This window comes from Eschrichtius robustus, chromosome 15, assembly GCF_028021215.1.
Source record: "Eschrichtius robustus isolate mEscRob2 chromosome 15, mEscRob2.pri, whole genome shotgun sequence".
Lineage (NCBI taxonomy): Eukaryota > Metazoa > Chordata > Mammalia > Artiodactyla > Eschrichtiidae > Eschrichtius > Eschrichtius robustus.
In genome coordinates, this window is record NC_090838.1 from 26,894,463 (window position 1) to 26,912,917 (window position 18,455).

At 38.1% G+C, this 18,455-nt stretch overlaps 1 protein-coding gene across 6 annotated transcripts in view; it reads left to right on the forward strand.

Moving 5' to 3' along the window:
• The window catches only part of LTBP1 (latent transforming growth factor beta binding protein 1), a 419,491-nt gene that overhangs the window by 234,986 nt on the left and 166,050 nt on the right, over positions 1-18,455 (forward strand). For all 6 annotated transcript variants that reach the window (XM_068564861.1, XM_068564862.1, XM_068564863.1 and 3 more), the window contains 2 exons: positions 3,720-3,822; positions 7,854-7,925. In XM_068564861.1, coding sequence (XP_068420962.1) covers positions 3,720-3,822; positions 7,854-7,925 — 175 coding nt within the window. The remainder of the gene's footprint in view (positions 1-3,719; positions 3,823-7,853; positions 7,926-18,455) is intronic.

Sequence of the window (18,455 nt, forward strand, 5' to 3'; positions counted from 1 at the left end):
TTTCCCATGTTAGGGAAATTTTCGACTATAATCTCTGCAAATATTTTCTCTGGTCCTTTCTCTCTCTCTTCTCCTTCTGGGACCCCCATAATGCGAATGTTGTTGTGTTTAATGTTGTCCCAGAGGTCTCTTAGGCTGTCTTCATTTCTTTTCATTCTTTTTTCTTTAGTCTGTTCCACAGCAGTGAATTCCACCATACTGTCTTCCGGGTCACTTATCCGTTCTTCTGTCTCAGTTATTCTGCTATTGATTCCTTCTAGTGTAGTGTTCATTTCAGTTATTGTATTGTTCATCTCTGTTCTTTAATTCTTCTAGGTCTTTGTTACACATTTCTTGCATCTTCTCGATCTTTGCCTCCATTCTTTTTCCGAGGTCCTGGATCATCTTCACTATCATTATTCTGAATTCTTTTTCTGGAATGTTGCCTATCTCCACTTCATTTAGTTGTTTTTCTGGGGTTTCGTCTTGTTCCTTCATGTGGTACATAGCCCTCTGCCGTTTCATCTTGTCTATCTTTCTGTGAATGTGGTTTTTGTTGCACAGGCTGCAGGATTGTAGTTCTTGCTTCTGCTGTCTGCCCTCTCTCGTTTGTATTTTTAAGTTGTAAAAATCACTTTAATATGGGAATAAAAATGTGGTTCTGTAGAGAGCCTGTGTCCATGTGATAATGTCTCATGGAGAAGTAGAATCTTGCATTCTGAGAGAAGTTTATCCCGGATTCTAACATCCTTTTCAATGAGATTGTCTCCAATGTGGACTTTTGGTGTGGAGGGGAGGTTCTTCCTCTACCTTCTTTTACTCTAGATGCTTCCTACATCCAGGTGAGACCTAGTGGTGCTGAGTAGTCTCGTGTGTGAGAGCCCTCATCTGGCCACAAAGATGTCTCAGGTGGAGTTTGCAGCTACACGTTGAAGTCTCTGCATCGTTAAATAACTAAAGGGGCGTACATGAAACCTTGTGCCTTGTTACAAGCCTGGTTTCATCCCTTGCAGTCTGTCCTCATACTGTGCAGACCCGGTTTTGAGAAGAACACACGGTGTCGTGGTACCACGTACGCTGCCATTTATTTGATCGATTTGGATGGCTTGTGCTGCTCTTGGTGGTGGACCCACAAAACAAAGCCATGGGATAAAGCGGCCTGAATCCTTTAATGAAAACCTTGTACCTTTTTTGAGGCCTGGTTGGGAGAAATGATTTATTTTTGCCCTCCCAAGTGAAACATTCTAGGAATCCAAGGTGAAAATTGGATTTTAACTGCTACTAACATTTAGAGCATATAAAATCGGCAAGTGTTGAGAGTTTTGCTTGATGAAGGGAAGAACCTAGAGAGTCTGTGACAAGAATGGACTACATGTGATGTGCACTGGTGTCTTATGTAAATCTGACTGATAAGACTGGAAATAAACCATAAGCAAACTTTGTCAGTGGACTGCAACAGTGGAGACCTCTGTGTTCTTAACATAATCATTTTGTTTCCAGTCTTATGCCTGGAGCACTGTTCTTTCTTCCGTGCTTCATATTTCAGATTTAAGCCTTCTGTGATTAAGCTAAAGGAATCTGGGAACTACCTCAATCCAGCCAGTATGTGCTCTTCTTCCCTCAGGTTCTCCATTTTGTACAAGTGTTCACACTCCCTTCCCGTTTTCCCCCCTCCCCTCCTCCTGCTTATCATACGCTATTTTTGGAGAGCATACAACATCCTGTTGAAATCATTAAAAACCACAAAATCCTAAGGAATTCAAAGCTATGATGTAACAAAAACTTCATTAGCTGAGCTGAGCCTTCTCTGGTTTTGTTTTACAATTGGGACATGTAGTTACTTAGAGCCTCGTTGGGAATGCTGCATGGTTGGACCTGGTGGGAAAGCAGCGCTGTCCCTGGAGGCCTGCCAGGTGACTGGTGTCTACTCACTGCTGCCCTTCTTCGAGTCACCACCTGCCCCAGCTTTTTGTCCCTGAGTTCTGCTTGCTAGCCTGGGCGAGTTTGCTAATTTCCATGGTTTTTCCCAGAACCACTGCTTGCTTGAATGGATGGCAACTAGTTTGTTTCCTAGTTCCTCCTTTCTTTCTTCCACATTTATTGAGCGTTTTTTTGCAATGTGTACTGTGTATTGGGATATAAATAAGATACATCTGTGTTTAATTAAAATGCATAGTGGAAGCAGTGGAATTGTGTAGAAAGTGCCCTGGAGTAGAGGGGATGGTTGGAGGAACTTGCTGAAATTGAGGAGACAGGAGGCTTCGTGGTGAGGGTTCTGCAGGGCTGGGGATTACAGGATAAAGAGAGTTTCTCCAGGCAAAAGAAGAAGGAAGGGCGTTCCAGAGAGGAGAAACGGCTTTTGGAAAGATAGTTTGTACAGAAGATAAGGAGTCCTTTGGTGTGCCTGAAGAATGGATGTAGAGAGGTGGAAGGGGACAGAGAGAAAGATTGTCTAAGGTGAGAACAGGAAGGTCCCATGTATCATGCTAGGGAGGTTGCAGTCTTCAGACAGTGGAGAGTCGCTGAAGGTTTTCAATCAGAGTGATGTGATCAGACTTGTCTTTGGAAAGATGACTCTGGAAACCATTTGGAGAATCTTACAGAGACTGAGGCAGAGGAAGGCAGAGGGACCCCTTAGATCTGGGGCGTGGGCTTAGCCTGCACAATAGGGATGAGGAGTCAGGTGGCCCTTCCTGCACAGCTGGCCTCCAAATCCGTACACAGAGCAGAATCTGTTGCCCTAGAGCCTTCCCAACCCCACTGAGTTGGTCTAACTTTAGGATCCTGCCTCTCAGCCTCTTCTGACCTTGGTTGACCAAAAGATGAGATGGATCTTCACATCTGTCAACTCGTGTTGCTCAGGTGGCCTCTACGCCTGGCTTTTCTGCCTGCTGGCCTGACTTAAACCTGCCGGTACCTTCCTAGCTTGGCTGACTTCCCTGGGTCAGGCTGCTTGGATGCCTGGAGACTTTGTCTTGTCCAGAGCTGATCTGGCTCAGCCTGTGATCATATCCTGTCCCTGCCCGGCCCTTGGTGTTACAGGAGGACCAGTGGCCTCTTTAGGCGGGATCTGTGCCATGTTCTCAAGGTCTCTGTACACGCCTCACCCTTACAGCTCTGTTCCCTGAGTGTCCACGGCAGAGATTTCAACAGACAATTAAAACTCAAATTTAAAAAGTTTATCTTTTATGAATTTTTAAAAAATTTTAAAATTAATTTTTTAATCGGAGTATAGTTGATTTACAATGTTGTGTTAGTTTCTGCTGTACAGCAAAGTGAGTCAGTTATACATATACATATATCCACTCTCTTTTAGATTCTGTTTCCATATAGATCATTACAGAGTATTGAATAGAGTTCCCTGTACTATACAGTAGGTTCTTATTAGTTATCTATAAAAAGTTTATCTTTTAAGTTTTGAGGTTCTTACTAAGGAAAAAATGGCATTGGAAAGTTAAGTTTTATAAAGTGCTCTGAACAGTGACAGGTTTTCTGAAGACTCTAAAAATGCCAAGGAGCTCTTGGAAATATGCATGTTTACTTGAGTGCGGTATTGATTGTGTGCTGGTGTTTTGTTCTGAGGTTTTAGAGGTCTCCCCGCCACCCCCCGCCCCCCCCCCCCCCGGTTCTGTGTCAATAACAAGAACTGTTTTATAATGTGGCTGTGAAGCACAGCAGTGCTCTGGAGCTGGGCATCCTGCATTCAATTAACTTTTGTATTTCACGCCTCATCGTTGCAGTGTGGCAAAGCGCTTCCTGGCCTTTCAAAGCAGGAGGACTGCTGTGGAACCGTGGGTACCTCCTGGGGCTTTCATAAATGCCAGAAATGCCCCAAGAAGCCGTGTAAGTGACGTTTCATCATTCCTTTGCAGGTTAATGTAGCGTATCTGTTTCCTTATGATTACGGTTTTAATGGTGAGGCAACATTAGACTTCAAAGAAATTGCATTGAATTGTAGAACGTAGTGTGAAAATTTGCATTTCCAGAAACCTTGCAAGTCTGAGAAAGCTTTCACATGGATTCTGTTTTTTAATAAACACAGTTATCAGTTGCCTTGTCCAGCTGGATTACTTATTTTGAAAAAAAAAGTCTTTAGACAGGGGATGTGCTATAAGTAGGCTCTATTTTCTGAGGTGAAAGAAAAATAAGATCTCTTTTAAAACGATAATTAAATGTTCCAAACCCTATAAAAAGTCAGAGCAGTTGCTATTTCTTAAATTACATTCCTTAAATGAAATTTTTATTAATATCCACGACTTCTCTTGTAGTTTTTATTACACTATAGGTTTTCAAATTTCACTGAAAGGAAAGGCTAAAATGGAGAAACGAATGATTGCTGATTTGTGAAAGAGAAACAATCACTAGGACACAGTGCTTTTCTCCTTTTCCTCTTAGTTGCTACTGTTAAACTATCACATTTTCATGACATGAATCTCTACTGACACCCACACGCATTTAGTCTGTAAAATTTGTCGTTCAGAACCTGTTGAAGTGAATAAATCCAGATGTACATCTTTCTATTACTTTTTTCACAATTTTTCTAATACTTCTCAGAAAGCCAGAGGTAACTTGTTTTAAGTTGAGCTTTCTTCCTCTTATTCGTCGTGTTTTTGCCAAGAAAGCAAGTGATGTTTTTCTCTTCATCATCTTTTGCTTTGTGTTATTGAAGATTTTTATAGGTTTTTTTAATAGTTTATGCTGCAAGGAATTTCTCATTGGCTTCAATTGGATAAGTTTTATTTACCCTTCTTTAAACGTCTGTTGATTTGATTGATATTCTCAACTGCCTTTTAAACTTGTTCAATCTAGAATCTGCCATTTTAGAATCATTGCTCCATAGGTCTGTCTTACATACTGTTCTTCCATCGCCATCATAATTTGTTTTAAATAATTGTCTCTCTTCCTTGTCTTTCAGACTTAAACGTTCTCTAAATGTTTTGATGTCTAAGTTAATTTCACTTATTTTCTTGATAATTGCTCCTATCTTCCTTTAGAGGAATAATGTTTGGAAACACCTACTAAAGTTTCTGATAATTAATGAATTCTTCATATGGGGGGGGGAAAAAAACCACATAAATAATGACATTCAGTACCGAGACATTGTCCCCAGTGGACTTTCTCTGAGTTTCAGTAATGATTAGCAACGTGAATTTCCAGCAAGTGGGTTGAGTGCGATGGTCCTGCCTCACTGAAAGATACATCTGCCTAAAATTATTGTGGCAACCTGACTGAAGGGACATCTAGGGGACATTTGGTATGATTTCAAGAGCATGGAGTTTAGAGTTAGGTAGACCTGAGTTTGACTCCAGCTCTGTCATTTGCTGTGGAGTCTTATGGATCACGAAACGAGTCTATATTTAAAATGTTGAAGAAGCATTGCCTTTTTAAAAATGTCCTCCCTTCATTTTTGGGTAAGTTTGTCTTCAGGAATATTGTGAAGGGTGATATGTTTCCCACTGCTAAGTCTCAGGGCTGAGGAAAGAGAAGTCCAATTCTTACAGCTTGGTTTTGGGGCTGCATTTATGTTCACTAATACTTTTTCCATTTTATCTCGTATTTTTCTTTTCCATTTCTCCCCTTCTCTGTGTATCTTTTGCTTATTTAGCTTTTTCTCTTTCCTCTTATTTCCAAATCCCAGCGTTGCAAGACAGGGACAGAAGTTAAGAGTAAAGGGAATCATACTGTTGTGTTTTTCTGTTTTGCTTTGTTTTTTAATCCCTAACTCCCGACCGTCCATCATTTTCTATCTAGAATTTTATCATCTGGGGATAAATTCACTGCTTTATATGGTTTTATATCTTAATATGATAATTTAAGTAGAACGTGAAAGTACAAAGTTGCTATCACTTTTAACTAAATGCTGATGAAAATAAGGTCATATATGGGCTCGTCTAATGTATAAATTGAAGACATTGATTCTGTTTCATGAAGAGCAACGCAGATTATGAATGAAGTAAACTATTAACATCTTGACATTTACTCCTTTTGTGCCGTCCTACGATGTGACTCACTCCCAAGAAACATACTCAGGGTCACATTCTTCCTGTGTCATTTAACAAACGTGCCTTCGTTGGTACTAATCTAAATCATACTCGTTTTGGAAGAGAGCAGACTTTCCTTGGCTTTAGACTCTAGGGTTCTGTGTTCCATGCCTTTTTTTTTTTTTTTTTTTTTTCCCACTCGAAGTAGTTCAAAATTCAGTTTTCAGGTGGCTTTTATTTAATGTTTTGAAGTTTTTGTTTAGCCACATACAGAAGGACCTTTCATTGGTGATCAGTTCTTACTGTGAAAACGTAATTTTAAATCTGCAAATAATTTCATTAGAGAGTCTGTACTCTATTAAAAATGTACTTGGTATGAACAAGTCGCTTGTCCTTTAAACATTTTTAGAAGAAAATTAGCATCAAATTCTAAATGGAAGAAGAATTTAAGATCATCTGGTCCAGCTCTTTCTGCCTTGAGGTAGATGACTGTTAATTTTTAGACAAGATATGATCTCTCTTTTGCCTTTGAACAATTCACAGACAGAGATTGCACAGTCTCTGTAGGTAACCTGCTACAGGGTGTCCTTGTTATATGGGATAAGACTGGACATGTGGCCAAGAGGCTGAATGGGCGACTCCCCCTGTATCAACCTCTTTTTTCTTTTAACCCACTATTCCAAGATTCCTCACTTTAACCACTTTCCAGCAGGAGAAATACGGCAAAGAAAGGAAGTAATAGAGGACATGAATGCCACTAGTAAATACTCACGCTGTTCACTAGTGGTGAGAATAAAGAGCATGTGTTAGGGGCAAAATAATTTTATTTTTCAAAACAAAATTTCCATTTTTCTTGCAGCTTTCTTTATTTTACTCCTTGTTCAGTTCTTCGAAGTGGTTTGACCATTCATCCTATTTTGATGACAGCCCGTCTTCTGTTACTCATCTTAATAAAATAACACCTTATTGCAGGAAACAATGATATCTGGGCTTATTTTTGTCAGGCATTGCAGTAAACATTTTGCATAAATTATCTCTAAACTCCACAACAACCCTGACCTGCTCAACAGATGGGAATACTCCCATTGTACAGAATTCCATTTGAAACCCAGGAAGCTTGTCTTCCAAGGTGGCAGAGCCAAGATTTGAACCTAGGTCAGTTTGGTCCCAGAACTTATGCCAGAAAGGTTCTCAGGTATCACGTTAGGATGTCAGAATTTCAGTGACTAGGATTTTGTTGATAAATTGGTGACCGCGACATTTGTATTGTTGATGAGTTTTCTGAGTTGATGAACCATACAACTGATCAGAGCAGCCCTTCACCTCTCCCAGCTTCCTCTCCTCACCTTCTGTTCTTCCCAGCTTCATGGTATAAAGAATCAGCTCATCACTGGAATATGTGAGCCTGTTAATGAGGCGAGCATATAATTTATTGTCTAAACTGGGACACTTTTAAGAGTGAAATGGAGTGGTATTGATGAACTTTGCTGGAGCAAAGGTATCACCAAGGGTTGTCCGAGGCAGACCAGGATGTATAGTCACCCTCTCTGAATTTATAAGAAAATTCAACTGCCTGTAGTTAATCATTGGGGAGGAATTGATTTTTTTTTTTTTTGGTAATAAATAATCACTAATTGGAAGAAAATATACAACAGTCTTATGATTCTTTGAACTCACATAATCAAGATTGACAACTAATTGAGATTTATGTCTGTTGCAAAATATGAGGTATACTGAAAAACAAGGAAAATGTGAAAGAAATACATATACCTTGGGTTGGTATCTTAGAAATAAGATCACTGATGCTTTATATGGCTTTGGTTATCACATATAGTAGTTTAGGGTTGTAAGAATTTAAACTAAGCATGTAACATAACTGTTTCTTTTTTACAGCTTATCATGGATATAATCAAATGATGGAATGTCTACAAGGTTATAAACGGGTTAACAACACCTTTTGTCAAGGTAAGATTAACTGACTTCATTGGTGTATGAGCTCAACAGTTGTTTGGCTTTTGAGAAACCTGAGTTGTTTTGCCATGTTTTGTTCATTAGCCCAGCATGTGAAGGTTACACAGAGAACCACCTCTTGCTCACTCTGTTTAGGAAATAGAAGTTTAGTGTGTGGTTGCTAGAATTACTTCACTACCATTTAAACTTTATGGAACTTTTCCCCCTTCTATCTGTGATGAAATCCACGAGAGATGGGATTACATTATGGAGCACGCTGTGGGCTCCACGCTGGTCACCTCCTGTCCACACGTGGGTGTGTGTGCAGGTGAGCGCATACGTGTACCTAGAAGGACTACTTCTTTACTGACACACGATTGGGCAGCAGAGTTCCCTTTTTTCTTTCATCAGACTATTTCTGGCTACCTTGAAGTATTCAGGTATTAAATATCAGAGCAAACACATATTTCTTAGTCAATAGGGTAAAACTATGTAGTTAAATGTGAAATGCCTTGAGTGCTTTTTTTTTTTTAACGTCTTTATTGGAGTATAATTGCTTTACAATGGTGTATTAGTTTCTGCTTTATAACAAAGTGAATCAGCTATACATATACACATATCCCCATGTCTCCTCCCTCTTGCGTCTCCTTCCCACCGTCCCTATCCCACCCCTCTAGGGGGTCACAAAGCACCGAGCTGATCTCCCTGTGCTATGCGGCTGCTTCCCACTAGCTATCTATTTTACAGTTGGTAGTGTATACATGTCCATGCCACTCTCTCACTTCATGCCAGCTTACCCTTCCCCCTCCCTGTGTCCTTAAGTCCATTCTCTACGTCTGCATCTTTATTCCTGTACTGCCCCTAGGTTCTTTAGAACCATTTGGTTTTTTTTTAGATTCCATATATATGTGTTAGCATACGGTATTTGTTTTTCTCTTTCTGACTTGCTTCACTCTGTATGACAGACTCTAGGTCCATCCAACTCACTACAAATAACTCAATTTCGTTTCTTTTTATGGCTGAGTAATATTCCATTGTATATATGTGCCACATTTCTTTATCCATTCATCTGTCGATGGACACTTAGGTTGCTTCCATGTCCTGGCTATTGTAAATAGAGCTGCAGTGAACATTGTGGTACATGACTCCTTTTGTTTTTTTGTTTTGTTTTTTTTAAATAAATTTATTTATTTATTTTTTGGCTGCATTGGGTCTTTGTTGCTGCACGCGGGTTTCTCTATTTGCGACGAGTGGGGGCTGCTCTTAGTTGTGGTGCATGGGCTTCTCATTGCGGTGGCTTCTCTTGTTGTGGAACATGGGCTCTAGGTACGCGGGCTTCAGTAGTTGTGGCACTCAGGCTCAGTAGTTGTGGCTTGCGGGCTCTAGAGCTCAGGCTCAGTAGTTGTAGCGCATGGGCTTAGTTGCTCCGCAGCACGTGATATCTTCCCGGACCAGGGATTGAACCCGTGTCCCCTGCATTAGCAGGTGGATTCTTAACCACTGAGCCATCAGGGAAGCCCATGTAGTACATGACTCTTTTTCGATTATGTTTTTCTCAGTGTATATGCCCAGTAGTGGGATTGCTGGGTCGTATTGTAGTTCTATTTTTAGTTTTTTAAGGAACCTCCATACTGTTCTCCTTAGTGGCTGTATCAATTCACATTCCCACCAACAGTGCAAGAGGGTTCCCTTTTCTCCACACCCTCTCCAGCATTAATTGTTTGTAGATTTTTTGATGATGGCCATTCTGACTGGTGTGAGGTGATACCTCATTGTAGTTTTGATTTACATTTCTCTAATGATTAGTGATGTTGAGCATCCTTTCATGTGTTTGTTGGCAGCCCTGAGTGCTTTTGTTCAATGTATATGGAAACATACAGCAGAGGGACCTTCAGAAATCATCCAGTTCAGTGTCTATACTTTACAAGTGAGGATATTCAAGCCCAGACTGGTTAAATGACTTTCCTGTGGCTAAATAGAGCTGAAGTTGTAACTCAGGTTTACCAGTGCCAAGTTTAGTATCCATATATGATAGCAAATTCATTTCAGTTACTTTGGGAGATGCCCAGTTAATGCTGCTAATTTCCCAGTACGCATCTAGGATGAAGGTGGTGGTTGTAGTAACTTATGTGTACTTTGGAATAAATGTTGAAAGAGCCTCCAGCAGTCTTATTGAACGAAAATCCATATCAAAACACAGCACATTCCTCGGACTTGTGGTTTCAGGCTCTCTCTCCTTGGCCAGTATGTGTTTACAGGGCTGAGTAGATTTAGGTAATGTTAACAATATATAGATTAATCCCTATTAAAATGGTTCACGTCAAAGGAATATCTTAATTACCTGAGAATTTTCTCAAGTAAATTGTCTCTATAATACTGTGTCTGTTTAACTTTTATGATTTGTAGAGCTTTTACTGACTTAAAAAGAATCTTTTTTTGAAATGCACATAGACATACCATGTCTTTAAAAAGTTTTGCCTTCGAATATTATAAGCCCTCATCGTAGATGAAAGAATGTTGGCAAAGGAGAGGGTGCCCAAGATGCTTTTTGAGAAACATCTGCAAGCCTGTAGTACTGCTAGGTACATGGGAGTAATGGATTAATTAACATTATGTAAGAATCAGTAGAATTTTAGATATTATTAAAAGTTCATATTATATGGATGGAAGGTGGAATTAAATGGATGGAAGAATGAATAGATGACTAAATATATATTCTACAGTATAAACCAAGTTGTTTCACAGATTTGGATAAAAATGTATATGAAAAGCCCTAGCCCATTATGAGGATGTGTTAATAGAAGCAGAATGAGCAGGGCATTGGAAGTAATGACCTTGTACTCTGCCAGTCAGACTGAATTTGGGGTTTGGGTATTTGGTGTTCATTATCTTTTGGCTAATAAGGTCAGCCAGGCTTGTGAAGGGCCTGGTGTTAAACATGAGGGTGTTTAGCCTAGAGAAGTTGAGACTGAAGAGAAATATAATAGCTGCCTTACAAACATGGCTTTAAATAAATGTTTGATCAACTTTCCTACAAAACAAGACTTTTTTGAGTTGCTTCAAAGGCCATAGTCAATAGAATGGAGTTATGAGGAGGCATATTTACAACAACTACAAGCAAACCTTTTCTGTGGGTTAGAGTTCCCCATTAGTGTAATGGAACACCTTTGGAAGTACTCAGCTTCCAGCACTTAGAGGTGATCCAACAGATCCTTAATAACTATTGGCTTGCGATGCTACAGGGACTTTCTGTCCTGTGCAGTACATAATGTTAAATGACTCTGTAGGTTCATTCCAGTACTCTGATACCAGTATTACTCTGTCACCAAGGACAGAGGTTGTGCATGAGAAGAGGGAAATTACTTTTTGGTCTGTCGCACAATTTTTAGACATGTAGTTTCCTGAAGTGTCCCCTTGATCAGGCATATCTGGTTGCTTCATTAAGCTGTAGAAAAAGGAGGATCCTTATTCATCCTTCACCATCCTAATCCTACATGGCTACTTGTTAGATACTCTCCAGAAATGTCAGATGCTCCTAATTTCTCTGAATGTCAAATGATGAAGAATATACTTATTTTCTCGGGGTGGGGTGGGATTTGGACATTAAGAATCCCAATTAGAAACAGAGAGACAGAGAGTACCCAAGGTCACACAGATAATTAAGAGGCCAGCTAGGATTAAACTCCCAAGCCACCTCTGTTTCTGTCTGCAGCATGACCTCCTTTACCAATTTTGTATATATCTATGAAGTATTACTAATGTAGATACGATATGCCATCTGTTTTGAGAACGAGTAGAAGTCAAAGCAATTAATGTTCATTTGGCTTTGTTTAATAAGAAAGGATGGTTATCTAACATATTCCTTCTACTGGCTGGTTCAAGGTTCTAACAGTTCATGTTCATAAAAATACCACTGTAGAAGTGGAAGTGAAAATTTGCAAGTAATCATTTGCCATCTCATTTAGCAAAATAAAATGGAGAATCCTTTAAATAATTCCTTGAGGTTTTTTGTCTTTTCCTCTTCTGGTTTGGCTGGTATGGAGTGACCTTTAGCAACTTTTGTTCATACTGAGCATATCAAATGGTTCCACCTCAGTCAGTTGCAGTGATGTTCAGTAACGCCAAATCCTGGCTTATGTTTGTCTCAGGAAGATATTTGCAAAACAGTGTTGTACTTTTTGGTGTGAATTCTGGAGTGAAGTATCACAGAGAATTCTATTTCATGGTGCCTCAAGAAGGCACAGCTAAATTACACTACAGAGAAGATTGACTCATAACGTAATATGAATCTATGGAAATTGCTTTTGAGAGAAGGGCTTAATTTCACTCCCTTGGTGATATTATTGGTCACTAAAATTGGGTAGAACTTTCTCACATTACATATATACACTTGGATTTTCCTAGAGCCTTGAAGCCTTTTGATTTTATGCTGAAGTTTTTCAAAAGAAGCCCATTAACTGTCTAATTACTTGTGCATTCCACATTGTTCTTGGAGTTTAATGTCTTCTCAGTTTACAAAGCACATTTAAAATTAAAGTGATTAATAACTAGAATTACATTATTTCCTTCAACTAAGTGAATTAATGTCCTGAAACAATTTTTCATAATGGGCACTCCGTAACAAAGAACCAACTGTTCACAAGTTAATTTGAGGAGCTTTCAAATAATTGCCCTAAAAGTTGGTTTTTTTCCCCCTCCTTTCTAGTGGTGCTACAATTATCTTTTCAAAGGAATGATTTATTACATATAAACACATGGAGCTCTAAAACCTTGCCTCACTACCCTCAACATTATGGAATTGTTATAATTTGCTTCATTTATCATAACAAACAATACAATTAAATTTCCTGGTGGATCTAGAGCAGCTTTTGTCATTTGATTATTATTCTAAAGTTTTGATGTAGAACTAGAATTAAATGAAGTAGTACCTCATGGAAATGATCATAGGAACTCCTACTTTCATACTTCTTCCCTGCATCTTGAGTACTCATTTTCCCATAACTTTGCCATGAAATAAATGAGTTCTTAAAAATTAGGTGTAAATCTAACTTTTAAAACTAGAATTGGGTTCTGAAATTACTTGGGGACCAGTCTTTTCAGTGAAATCTTTTATTAAAAGCAAATATCTCTTGATATGCTAAAATCACCTACCTGTTTGATTTTATACCTATAAATTAATCAATCTACTGTTTTCTACATTTTTAGCATGTGCAGAGGTGCTGTGGGCAATGCCAAAATACATAGCTAGAAGACGTCTACGCTTTTAGAATCCAGTGTATGCATATTCCTTTTTCAAGAATAATTTTGAAATCTGTAAAAAATATTCCATAATCCACAAACATTAGTTGGCGGAGCACTCCTGAGCTACAGACTGAGGATATGTGATAAATGATGAATAAGACATTGGTCTTGCCCTTTGGATTTAGTGTAATTAAATCAGTTTGAATCAGCAGGATGTGATTTGCTTTGTTCACTCATCCATCTAGCTGAATTTCAGCTGCCTCCAGATGGGCCTGTTAAAGCAAATATGAAAGAGCTGTCCACATAACTTTCTTTTGGCATTATTTTATTACACTGGTTGTTCTGCTTTAATAAAATAAATTTACAACACAGATACACTAAGACAGTAATACTCTATTAAAACTTTCACTGCAGGTCTCCTTTTTGATAGGAAGTACCCCGAAGTGCATCTAAAACTGAATTGTATTCAGACCATAGAAAAGATAATGCACTTTTTTTTTTCAGGGGCGTATCTCTGTCATTAAATGAAACTCACCGATCTTGGTTAATAATCCACATAAGGAAGCTGTACATGGACATTCTTGGTTATGAAGAGCTTGTCTGGACTGTAGCTTACATTTCAGATGTCTTAATGATCATCAAAAAATTGGTTGTGAATGGAGTATGGTGAACACATAGAGGAAGACTGGTCTTTGAGTGCTTTGAGGGGACTAGAAAGTACAGGAGAGACCCTCAGGAAAACTGACTTGGCTGGAGAAAAGAATGTGGCCTATGGCATAGTGTTGGGTTAAAACAGACAGGTAGGGTGAGATGAAGTGATGCCTAATTTTAAGACAAGTTTCTTATGTTCCTTATGATTAAATGCATGTATCATTTGTAATATAACGGGCTTTGTGATACATGCTGGCAAAACAGCTGTTAGATTTACACTTCTTTTAACGTAGAAATGTCCAAAGGCCATTATGACAACTTCTTGCACACTTAAAAGAAAATGGATTTGTGGCTTAGAGAAGAGTTATCATTTTAGAATTATTTTCAAAGGTATAGTTAATGGAAATAGTCTTTTTCATACAGTTAATAGTTAAATGAATTTACTGACACTGTATCAGTTTTTGCACTCAGCATTGTTTCTTGTGTCCTCTGCTTGCTTTGTGGGTTCATGTTTTCTTTCGTGGTAGGATTGCCAGGTAAAATATAGGACTCCCAGTTAAATCTGAATTTCAGATAAACAGCAAATAATTTGGGACATGTATTTTAAAAGTATTAGTTTATCTCAAATTCAAATTTAACTGGGTATCCTGTATTTTTATTTGCTAATTTATATTTTGAGATCACATTAACAGTGATTAAATGAGATGATTAAAGAACAATGATTAAAGAACTTAACAGTTCTTTAAATGAGGATCTCTGAGAAGTATATACTTTACATGTCTGAGAATATCTTTATTTTGAGCTCATTCTGTAACGAGACTAGTCAAGTGTACAATTCTAGGATAACAGTTATTTTCCAACAATACTTTTGACCTACATTATACCAGTGTCTTTCTGACCTCTTTTTGATACTTTCTTCCTTTGTAGATAATGTTTCTCTCTTTGTAGATCATCTCTGAATTCTTTATGTTCTGTAGTTTTACCACGATGTGTGGTAAAATCTGAAGACTCAGGTCTTTCCTCAAATTTGAAAAAAGACTCAGGTCTTTCCTCAAATGTGAAAAATGATCCGCTGTTATCTCTTAAAGTATTGCTTCTCCACCGTGCTTTTCAGCTGAAACTCCTTTTAGACAAGTGTTGGAGCCTCTGGTTTTCGTGTCTCTTATAATACGTCTTTTGTGCTTTTATCCTCTTGTCCTTTTTGCTACCTTGTGCATGAATACCTCAGTTCTGTCTTCCAATTTTCTAATTGCTGCTTTACTATGCCTATCTAGATTCTATTCCATCTGTTACACTTTTAATTCTAAGATTATTTATCAGTTCCAAAATTTCTCATTGTTTTTCATAGCTAACCTGTTCTTTTTTCATTTTTTAAAATGTATTTATTTAACTTTTTAAGCAAACTGAAAAGTTTAGCTGGATTTTAGTTGCTGAGGGAGGAGTGTTTTTGCATAAATAGGTTTAGTTTGTTATCCTCAGTTGTTAAACCCATTTTTGACTGGAGACGTATTACAGCAACAGGCATTTGTTTCTGCAAAAATCCCCTGGTCAATAATGTGTTAAACTCCTGGCTTCCCCTGCTGCTTTCTAGACAGCAGACCCAGAGCTTCAGTGACCACCAGCTACCATGTATTTCTATACCATTTCAGGTTTACTGGGATGTTGACCTTGTTTTTTGACCTTGATATTTTATCTGTAATTGCTTTATGTTAGGAACTGGGGTGAATGCCAAAGCATGAACTTACTGTGTTACTTTAAAAAAAAAAAAAAAAAAATCCATATCAGGATTGAGGTTTTTTTTTTTTTTTTTAAGAAATCAGTATCAGAATGTGGTTTTTAACATATATATATGTATCAATATAATAAATTGCTTTTCCTTGAGAATACAGAAAAGCTTTTCAGAAAACTTCAAATTATATAATTGTTATCCACAGATAGTCTTTTTAACCATTGTAATTAAGCAGCCCATCAACATAAATTTATTCACCATCTGCCATGCATTCACTCATTTGTTTTATGGATATTTAATGACGATTTAAGTGGGGGCACACTGAGAAATATATTAATAAAACTCAATTCCTACCCTTACAAAAATCACTGTTCTCACATATGATTAAAACATCAAGGTAGCATGTAGTTAGTGCTGTAAGAAATGAACCAAACACTATGCAGTTTCAGAGGACAGTTCCCATTGAGTTCGAAAATCACAGATGGCATTTAAAAACATATTCCTTGAAAAAAAAAAAAAAAAACACTTTCTTTCCTGTTTATAAAAATAATTCACACCTATTGTTTAATATTTAGGAACTAGAGAAGTGTATAGAAAATAAAAATTACCAAATAAATGTATTTTGTTATATTTTCTTCCAATCATATATATATGTGTATATATACATATATATAAATTTGAGATTATATTTCATGGATAGTTGTGAAAACTGTGTTTTTACTTAATAGATAATGAACACTTTCTGATATTATTAAATAACCTTCTAAAACTTATTTTAATGCTGACATAGAATCCCAGTTAATGGATATAGGATAATTCATTTAACCATTCCCCTAAAGTTGGATTTTCAGATTAGTTTCTTTTTTTCCTTTATATATATATAATGCTGTCAGGGGTGTACTTGAACATAAACCTTCATGTGAAGCTACGATTACGTATAGAAGAGACATTATTGGTTCCCAAGCTTTGATTCATCCTGTGCACCTTAGGCTTCAGAGAGCGTGTATGATTTCCCTTCCCACTAGGCTTAGAGAGCCCACTGACTGTGTCCCTCCTCTCCTTCCTTATTTCCTTTTCTTTACAAATTTGAAAACACAAAAAGCGCAGTTAAGTAGTATGTTTTTCTTCACATAGGCTCTTCACATTTCATTTAGGCTTTCCCCAGGTATTTTATATTGAATATGGCTATGAGCAAGATTGTTATTTTTTTTTTTTTTTAACAATCTTGGAACTAACTCCTGTTGGTTTTAGTAATTTTGTCTGAGTTTTGTATGTAGAAAAATAATTTTACTTTCCAATAATTGTCATTTGGGCAAGACGGTGATATATGGGGTAGGGTAGTTATTAGGGCTGAAAGGAACTAAGACACGGGCATGGGAGAACATGCACCAGTGGAGGTGGGTGAGTCTGTTGAGGTATTTTGGGGGTTGAGGCAGGCTGAATTTGAAGTTTGTCTCGTACAGTGCCTAAGGCTAGTGAGTGTAAGCTTCTTTCAAGGTTTTATTTTAAATACATGGGAAGTTGATATAGTTTGTTAATTAATTTTGTTAATTTTGTTTTTTCCTCCATTGACATTTTTGGTTTGCTTCAAAGATTTTGGGTTGTGACCAAATTGTCATGGAGCTAACATAAATGTCTTCAAATTAGTACAATCAGCCCTTCACATTCGTGGGTTCTGCATCTGCAGATATGGAGGGCTGGCTGTATTATGCCGTTTGATGCAAAGGACTTGAGCGTCCACAGATTTGGGGATCTGCATGAGGAGAGGGGGTCCTGGAGCCAATCCCTCAGGGATATCAAGGGATGACTGTAGTGAGTGCTCTGGACTCTCCCTCTCTTTTTCTCTCTTTCCCATCCTCCCTTCCTCCCTGTCTCCCCATCTCTTTCAAGGCCCACTCACCTTGTTCTGGGTCTTATTGCAGTGATGGGAACAAGGAACAAGGGAGACGGCGATGATCTGTAGACATAACTATGTTTTTAGTGACAGTGATCCTGACATGGCAAGTGCCATAAAAGGTCTAAGTTTGCTAAGTTCTCCAGCACTCAAGCCCACTTTAACCCTTTTGTACCTACCCCAACTGCTTCCTCTAGTGTCCTTAGGTTCTCACCCAACTTTTCTCCAGACTTTCTCCTGAGGTGGAACTAGCTAGGCCACCTGCTGCTCTAATTACTCTTGATTTTATTTATGTGCTACTTCTCTCCTTATGGTAATACTTGCATAAGAAATTTGATAACTTTCTCTTTTCTAATACAATAAATTTCCTTTTTGGTCATTATCACCTACACATCTTTTTATCTACCTGTTTATGTATTTTGCTAGTGTTTATTGAATGCCTATTTAGTGGAGCCATTGGGTTGGGTGCTTCAGCTATGTCATAATTCTCACAGTAACCCTGTGAGATAGTGTTATGTTTTTTTAAACTTGTAGTGAAACTGAGCCCTGAGGCTCAAAGAAATTAAGTAGTGGAAGATAGCATACCTGGAGAGTGCTAGCATCTACCTCTGATGCCTGGCCTCCCTCTCCCCCCTCTGTGCTACTAACATTTACGTAGTAGTTTGTAGTACTTCTTACCATGCTTTTTATGTCATTAATTCCTGACAACGACTGCATCTGCTTGTTACAGGTGGGGAAACCATGGCTTAAAGCAGCAGCACTGGGGGGGGATATTAGATGCTCTCTGGTTCTTTTACTCTTTAGATCAGACTATCCTTTTAGGTGCTTTCAGTAACTTGGTTTAGAAATCAGAGTTCTCCACACTTCATTGTTTACTTTCACAGCAAGTTTTCCTGTTTTTAATGTGTCTCCTTTCAGGTAAAATAAGTGTTTTTCTCTCTTGTTATTAGCAAGCCATTGTACCTTAGTTTTAGCCTGAAGTCCTTAGCAAACAGAACGTTGAGGCCTCTAGAGGCTGTTTGTTTAAGCT